The sequence below is a fragment of the Aythya fuligula genome, chromosome 25 (genome assembly GCF_009819795.1).
Source record: "Aythya fuligula isolate bAytFul2 chromosome 25, bAytFul2.pri, whole genome shotgun sequence".
In the NCBI taxonomy this organism is placed as follows: domain Eukaryota; kingdom Metazoa; phylum Chordata; class Aves; order Anseriformes; family Anatidae; genus Aythya; species Aythya fuligula.
In genome coordinates, this window is record NC_045583.1 from 359,237 (window position 1) to 367,610 (window position 8,374).

The window sequence follows — 8,374 nt, forward strand, 5'->3', positions numbered from 1 at the left end:
TTGTTTTTAATCTTCTTGTCAAGAGGAAAGGATGGTACAGATGCCCCAGCACCAGGAAGGATGAGCAGAGCACAATTGCTTCCCTCCAGCAGACCTGTCAGCTCCACAGTGAGCCCCATATTTTTGCAGAATCCTCTTCTTTAATGAAACCCCACTTTCTGTCTCTCCAGTTGTCTCTGCCAGCAAAGCACATGCAAAGAGGAGAGTGCAGAGGGAACGAGAGCACTGTGGTGGGGCCGGAGATGGTGGTGGGAGGCAGCTGGGTGCCGCAGAGGGCACGGCAGGCCAGCCCACACCAGCATGAAGCCATAGGCCAGGGCTCTGCCTCTGCCACGAGGCTGTCAGCAAACAATTCTGGCAAATTCGGTTTTGCTTATTCTATACTTCCACTGCAAAGCACAAAGGACCTTAAGCAAGCTGCTGCCATCTTCTTTCCTTCCTGACACTAAGATCCTCCCCAGCTCCTACATCCTCCCACTTCTGTGAAGTCCTGGACAGAGAGCGTTATTGCTTCCCAATTCGTGTGTGATGAGTTAGACCTCAACCAGATGTTATGTGGGCAGAAATACCTATTTGAAGTTAAAAGCCTATGATTATACTTGCCAACCAGACATTAAGAAAGTATTAAATGGAGAAGTTATTCTCCCCTTCTTGTTTCAATACAATAGTATCTTTACAATACACTTGTTTAAGTTGCCTACTTTTAATTTAGTTTCCTAGATTCTAATGCTACATGAAAAATCATTTCACTTTATCAGTGGTTCTCATGAGCTGGAAAAGAGCAAGAAAAAAAGCCAGCATCCTTGAGAATTAGACAAAGAGGAAAAAAATAGCTGTGGGAGATCTTGCTTTCTCTTTCCTAGCGTTAACATAACTTCTCAATTTACTTTATCAGATTGCCTTCCGAAGGGAAGTATTTTTCAAGAGGAACAAAGATGAAAGGAATTATTACTTACACAGATTCTTCTTTAAAGAGATAAAATATTTGGCAATTAAAGCATGAGAAGCTGTAGACTCACAAGGAAAGCAGTGACTTCACCAGAAAAGGCGTATTAGCATATTCTCCACTAATCTCTCATTACAAAAAGTGATAGCACTGCTGTGAAGCACTGCCTCTGTGGAAGGGCTCTCTGCCCCCTGTGGAGCTGCGGCAGCTCCGGGTCAGGGATGTGCACCACAAGGCGCTGTGCCTGCTGCAGCCCGTGGCCCAGAGAGCAGGGGGACACAAGTGAGTCCCTGCTCTTGTGCTGGAGCCACCTTCGTCAGCCAGCTGAGCTGAGAACACACTTAGAAAAAAAGCTTTAAAGAAAGTCTGGTAGGGGGAAAGGGCCTGGCCACAGTGGCTGTAGGTGAACCTGCCCAAGGGATGAACAGGAACACAGCAGAGTCTCTGCCACTGGTAACTCTGAGTTCAAGGGTTCGTCCTAAATGCATGGTAGCTCAGAGGGACTCGATGGGTGGCAGTGGCCTGGGCAGTTCTGAGGTCTGGGCTGCGCAGAATGAGGAAGGGTCAGCCACACAAGCTAAGGAAAACCCTGTTCCCAATAGGGGCAGGGGGCTTAGGGAAGCTCCAGGAGGGGAAGGCACAGAGGGTGTGAGCAGTGCCAGGAAAGGGCTGGGGCAGAGCTGCACCTGGCAGCAGAAACAGGGGCAAGGTCAGTGGAGCAGATCTTGAGCCCCAGGGTTTAAATGCAGGTGTCATTGTGTGTCCCTCACCTGCCCTGCTCCCCCCCCAAGGGCAGAGATGCAGGTGGGGGGTAATTAATGTTTATCAGGGCACTCGGTGTCCTGGCAGCCCCATTACCTGTGGCACAACCTTTGTTTCCTCTTAATGAGGTTGATAAATATTTAAGCAAGAAAAAGAGAAATCAATAAAACCTAGCAGGAGGTGATCTCTGGCCTTTACGTCTTCTTGGTGAGGGCAGCTGCGGGCCGGGGGCTTGGGGCCTGCTCAGCCCACTGGCCACAGAGGATGCTGCACAGAGGCAGCCACGCTTCGCCCGAGCTCCCTTCAGCCAGCTCAGAGTGGAACCACTTTTACAGATCAAACATGATTTTTGTCTAAGGGTTTGGCAGCAAATGCAGATAATGCTGTTCTGCTTTACAGGGTTATTCTGAGGATTAATTTGTTGATGTTTCTTGAAGTACTTTGAAGATGTGGAGTGCTAGATAAGTACTGCATTTTATAAGCCGATCAGACACTGCAGTTATTTTTCCATTTTGCCTCATTCCAAAAGTGTTTGTACAAAACAAATTCTGTGGGTAAGGGCAGGCAGCGTTTTTCGTGTCGGCACTTTACAGGGTAGCAGCAGGCAGCCCTCCTGCCCCAAAAGCTGCCACTTCCCATGCTAGTAAATGCTTCCCAAGCGTCCCCACTTTCCCACGTCGTGGCATCCTGGTCTGCTAGGTGCACCAGGTGGTTCAGGCTGTGGCTGTCATCCGCAGTGCTCAGGATGCACCAAAACCATGGTTGCTGCCTGGGGGCTGCAAGCCTGGGTAAAGCTGCAGCTGGAGGGGCTGCGTCTGCAGCACAGCCACAAGGCAGTGGAGAGAAAACCATTTGCCTCGTTCCATGAGCAGTTTTCTATGAGTAAATCACAGGTTCTCAGCTCTCACGGAAGAGCCACGTTTGTCACTGTGCACAGGCTGGCCTTCCCGTCTGCTCCCCAGGGCTCCGGAGAGGAGCTTCGTGCAACACAGGCCAGCTGCAGGGCGTTGTGCCCCTCCTGCAATGGCAAGGTGAATCCTAATTGGCCAGATTCTCCAAAGACATTAAAATGTTTGATGAACTTGTGCTACTCTGGACAACCAAAAGCCTGCCAGTGCAGCTGCCGTCTGTTCCTCATGCCACTGACGCCAAGGCGAGCACCGGCATCTGTGGCAGTGACCGTCAGATGTTGCAGGAATGCTGTTTCAGGTTAGATGTTTTCTGGTGTAGAATCATTGCTGCCCCACCAGTTTTAATTCAAGCTAGAGAAATCATTGGCATAATTATTTACAACTGTGCAATTTCTGAAAATTGTATTTCTGTTACTGTAGTTATTGATCTTGAAAAGGGCTATAAATTAACTTGACGGTTCGCATCATTCTTCTCTCTTGGATTATTTCTCTGCTTGATTTGCACTGTGTTGAACTTTCAGCACCACCCAATTACAATCAAAGTGTGTGTTTAAACATTTTTCTTGTGCAATCAATATAATTATAATACAGAACGTGAAGCAAGTATCGAGTAACCTCCACGTTGCAGGACAGCATCCCTCGAGGCAGGCCTGGCTTTTCAGCAGCGCGGGGACGGTGTGGTGGTGCTGTGGCTCAGGAGGGCTCGTGGCCCTTCACACCACAGCCACAGCCTCCAGAGCCCCTGTATGTGCTGCTACCATGCTCCCCATCACTTCCCTGGGCAGCCCTGTGCCACACCAGCAGGAGGAATCCTCACCTGGCCAGGTAAGCTCCCAGCTTCATATACTGAGCGTTTGTACCCAGACCTGATTTCTAATGTGAAAAAAAGTGTGCTTAATGACACACAGACACCTCGTAATTCAGCCTCTGTGTTCTCAGGCATCTGGAGCAACTGTGATAGGAATAAATCACAGAATGGGTTTCTGGATGACCTCTGGCATCTCTGGGCCAAGTCCTGCATTGCCCAGGGATGAGGTGTGAGTGGAAGTACACGGGGCAGTTGTTGCTGGGTGATGTGGCAGGGACTGGTGGGACATGGCACAGTGGCACTCAATGCTGCTGCCAGCTGTGGGTGGCCAAGGCCAAGCCCCGTTTTGTGCCCAGGGCCCTCCTGGTGCTCTGCTCATGTCCATGCCCAGCACGTGCATGCTGCAGCCCCCAGTCCCCCCCGGTCAGAGGTGGGGGGACTTCAGGCCTGACAGAGCCAGAGCTGCCGCCCAAGGGGCTCCAGCACCAGCCCCGTCCTGCCCCCATCTCCTCTGGGTCTCGGGTGTTGCCACCATGGAGCCACACAGGTTCAGACACCCCACTGCACAGACACCCCACTCTTGGGAACAGCCCTGCGGGGTGACCGGGGCAGTGTGGAGCTCACTGCTCTGGAGCCTGGCCCCAGCACCCCATGCTCCCCCCAAGGAGGTGGCTGCAGTGAGCTGCATAGCATTTATTCAATGTATCACAGAGAAGAAAGCCTTGTTTAATTAGTCCAGGTTTCTTCAGAGAGGTCATAGGCAGGGACACCCCATGCTGGCAGGTGGAGGGAGGCCTGGGGTGGGGGTCCAGCATTTCACCATTTCACAGTGATGGGATACGGGGCAGAGGTGCCACCCCATGCCAGGGCACGAGGGACAGGGCTGTGCTCACTGGGGCAGGGCTGCCAGAGGTGTGGGGGGGCCCTGCCATAGCCCCTCAGACCTCCAGCTTCTTCTTCATCTCCATGCGGTAGATGATCTGGTAGCCATCATCCCAAGCATAGATCTGCCTCTCCCGGGGGCTGTACTTCATGCTGGAGTGGGAGCCGTAGCGCTTGGGGAAGTAGACGAGGGAGGCATCCTCGGGGGCCAGCGTCCCACTGACATCAAAGACACACTGCACGCGGGAGCGGCTGGGCAGGCGGGTGTTGTAGGCCACGTGCAGCGCCCCACACACCACGAAGGCGCCCTCGGCGTTCTCCCGTGGGCATGGCGTGTCCCACATCTGCTCGATGTCGAGCGAGGTGGGGTCCAGCTTGGCCAGGCATATGTTCTTCTCATTCTCCTTGGTGGCGTAGATGGCCCAGAGCCCCTCCTCATCTGCTGCTATCTCAATGTAGGTGAAGGGGGAGAGCCCGAAGACAGGAATCTGCTCCTCGGCTGGGAACACCGAGCTGTCCACCACCGTCTTGTTGGCCAAGTTGAACTTGATCACCTGGAAGGGGCCCTGCTGGCGGATGTAGTAGAGGTGCCCGTCATAGACAAGATGCCCGGTGCCCACCCAGGGGTAGGGCAGCTTGATGCGGGCAGCCTTGCGTGTGGCCGAGAAGAGGGTGAATTCCCGCATGCGGGGGAAGACATACACCGTGTCGTTGGCAGTGCCATCAAAGACGTAGATCTTCTCAGAGTTTCCTGCAGCATCCTTGGTCCAGAGACCTGAGGAGCTGCCAAAACGCTTTAGGATCTTCATGGCTCTGACGCTCGCAATGGTGTCGCTGCAATCTGCAAGAGTTGAGCAGCTGTGAAAGCCTGAAAGCCACCCGGCCCTGCAGGCAGGGAGGTTCCTGTTCCTGCCCCGTGCTGGGGTCACCCTGTGCTAAATGCACACAGGTCTTGGTGTGTCCCACCCCAGTCCCCAGGCAACTCCCTTGCAAACTTGCTGCAGAGGCTGCAGTGCCATCCCCGCTGGCACCAATAAGCCCCATTCTGTTCCTGTGCATCGGGCTAGGGAAGCCACCCCCAGCCCAGCCCAGCCCAGCCGGGGAGATGACCAAGGCTCTGGCCTGGGCTCTGCACGCAGCTTCCCGGGCAGCTGCAGGCGTGCAGGGCTCTGTGCCACAGACACCACAGACCCCGCTGGGGAGTCAATGCCAGGACGTGACTGAGCCTGGGGCAACCCTGCACCCGGGGCCACCCCGCTGAGAAGTCACAGCAGGCTCTCACCGGTCAGCTTGGTGTACTTCTCGTTCTTCCTCTGCTTAGCCGTGGCCACCTGCTTCTCCATCAGCGTTTCGTCCACCTCCACGCAGGGCGGCGCGGGGTTCTGCGTCTCCAGGTAGTCCACCTCGCGCTCCAGGCGGTCCACGCGCACCGCCGCGCCCTCCGCCTCCGCCCGCAGCGCCTCCCGCTCCTTCTCGGCAGCCTCCAGCATCCCCAGCACCTGGTTCTTGAAGTCTCGCAGCTCCGTGGAGTAGCGGCTGCTCTGCTCGTGCCACTGCGAGATCCGCTCCTGGGGCGGCCGAGGGGGCGCGGGGGGGGGGGGGGGGTGGCTGCGGCACGGCCCACGCGTGGCAGCCGCCCCGGCCCCCGCGCCCGACGGCGGGAGCCCCCCGCGGCTCCCCCGGCGCTCGCGTCCCGTGCCCGCGACCCTCCCGCTCCCCCCGGGGCCCCCTCCCGGACCCCCCCCGCACCGCGCCGCGCGGGGGCCCCCCGACGGCTCCGCTCCCGCCCCCGCCCCCGTCCCCGCTCCTCCTCGCCCCGGGCCCGCTCCCGGCCCCGCCGGTCCGCGGGGGAGGCGGCGCGGAGCCCGCTCCGTACCTCGAGCAGGGCGAGGCGCCGCTCCACGTACTCCATGAGCTGCTGCTGGGCGCGCGGGGCCGCGGCGAGGAGCGGCAGCAGCAGCAGGCAGCAGCGCCAGGGCCCCATGGCCGTCCGAGACTGCGGCCGGCGCCGCCTCCAGCTCAGCGCTCAGGAATGCTGCGGCCTCCCGCGGCCCCGATGGAAACCAGATGGGGAGCGGCGAGGGGGGGAGGCTGCGCCCCCCGCGAGACCGGCCCCGGGCGCCTTAACCCCTTCGGGACGGGCGCCGGCGCCGGGGCCGGGGCCGCCGCGCAGCCCCGCGCCGCCCGGGGCTGCCCGCGGCAGTGGCCCCCGCCGGGCCGGGAACCCCCCCCCCGGGGCCCGGCCGCGGCTCCCCGGGTGCCGCCGTTCCGCGGTGCCGCGCACGGTGCGCGCCTGCCCCCTGGCGCCCCGCGGCTCGGCCCCTTCGGTGCTCGGGGGCCGCCGGGCGAGACGGGCCCCGGAGCCCCCCCCCGGCCCGCGTCCCGTGCCGCCTGGGGGAGCCGTCGCGGGCGAGGTGCGAGGGACGGACGAGCCCGGGCCGCTGGGAGCGGCTGGCGGGCGGCACCGGGCCCGGCCGGGGGGCGCTGCTGCAGCCCCGCAGCTCGGGCGGCGGCGGGAGAAGCTGCCCCCGGCCCCGGGACGGCCCCGAGCGCCGCTGGGCCCGGGGCGAGGCCGGCCCCGCAGCCGCGTTACGGGGCGCCCCCGGTGCCTGCTCCCCCCCCCGGGGCCGTCCTGGCGCGGTGAGCAGCGTCCCGCTGCGAAGCGGTGCTCCTGCCTCGCCCCGGATAAGGCGAAAACGTTTTCTCCCCCCTTTTCTATTAAAGTGAGCAAATGAATAGAGTACAGAAAATTAACCCTTTTTATTGATGCATTGCAATTGTTCTACATTTTTACCATATTATGTAGAAAATACTTAAAATACAAGCTACTTTGTAAAACCAAAGACAAACATTGAATCCAAAGATAAACTATGTTTTCACAATGGACCCTTTTCCCATATAGTTAGTATTAAATTTTTAAATATCTATTTCTTTTGTTAAAATGATTTTTACATACCCCCTAAGTACATCAGCAATACAAACATAGATCAGTAATTCAGAAACTACCTGTATCTAGCGGCCTGTAAAAAGGAAGAGCACAACCATAAAAGAAAGTTAGATTTTACACAGTAACTAGCATATCAAATACATTTAATAAAGTAGGAATTCCATTGCAATATCAAGGATTCAAGCAGAAATACTAACATTACATATAATGTACTGCTACATGTAGTGAGATAGATATATTTCAAGCTGAATCTGAAATCACACATTATATAAAGTTTAGCAACAAACAACCATGTGGACATGCGGCACCATTCAGAAGTTTAAATAAAATAAAAAGAAAGCAGGGCTGTGCCAATCCTGTCATTTAGAAGCAATTTAGTTTCATGTACTAAAAGAAATTGCTGAGTCAGAGGTTAATTACTGCATCCCATCAACTAGGTGCTAAGCAGGAAAGCTTCAGACATTGCCTCTGCAGTGGCTATCACAGCTGTGAATACAGGTCAGGAACAACTCTGATTTAACAACAGTTCATGGATCACATGAATGAATCTAGATGGGACTGTGGTTGCCAAATATTCAAAAGGTGAATCCCAAACTATTTCAGAAAAATAGCGATTAAGGAGTACTCCAATTTCTACCCAGAGAGAGCATATTTCTTTGCAAAACGCGTAGCAGCTCTGAAAATGAGGACAGTTGATTATTTAAACTAATTTGAAAGCTGTATATGCGTGGGAAGAAGGGATGCGTCTCCTTAGAGCCAACTACAATATACTTACATCGGGCAGCACATACCAGGGGCCAGACTGAGATCTGCCACGCTTGTGAAGGCAGCGTGCTGAGGTGAAAACCTGGTCCTGCTGGGGTGGCTTTTTTGTTTGGCTGGTTTATGCCGTGTTTCACAGAGGAATTTCAGGGATACCAACGTGTTGTACGTAGAGAATGATTCAATTTCCCCATGTCGTTTCCATCTTGTCCTCTTTGTTCCAATACTTTTGGAAACTAGGACAGTGCAAGAGATGATACTGTGCTTTGGGAATACATTTGACTGAGCTTAATGATCATTTTAAACTGCTTTTTTTTTTTTTGGTGGGAAGTGGGAGCAGAGGAGTGGGAAATTTC

At 55.6% G+C, this 8,374-nt stretch overlaps 1 protein-coding gene across 1 annotated transcript; it reads right to left on the reverse strand.

The window, feature by feature from the left end:
- Window positions 1–4,105: 4,105 nt before the first annotated feature.
- Window positions 4,106–6,361, reverse strand: OLFML3 (olfactomedin like 3). Its single transcript, XM_032203165.1, has 3 exons — window positions 6,186–6,361; window positions 5,592–5,877; window positions 4,106–5,150 (listed from the first exon to the last, which is right to left on the reverse strand). The coding sequence occupies exons 1-3, from the start codon at window positions 6,291–6,293 to the stop codon at window positions 4,366–4,368; spliced, it is 1,179 nt and encodes a 392-aa protein (XP_032059056.1). The 5' UTR covers window positions 6,294–6,361; the 3' UTR covers window positions 4,106–4,365.
- Between the last annotated feature and the right edge of the window lie 2,013 nt (window positions 6,362–8,374).

Excerpts from the sequence above, each read along its gene's own strand:
- OLFML3 (XM_032203165.1), bottom strand. The coding sequence starts at position 6,293 with ATGGGGCCCTGGCGCTGCTGCCTGCTGCTGCTGCCGCTCCTCGCCGCG. Across the intron at positions 5,878-6,185 it reads GGCGCCTCGCCCTGCTCGAG|GAGCGGATCTCGCAGTGGCA; the intron begins GTACGGAGCGGG and ends CGGCCGCCCCAG. Across the intron at positions 5,151-5,591 it reads GAAGTACACCAAGCTGACCG|ATTGCAGCGACACCATTGCG; the intron begins GTGAGAGCCTGC and ends CAACTCTTGCAG.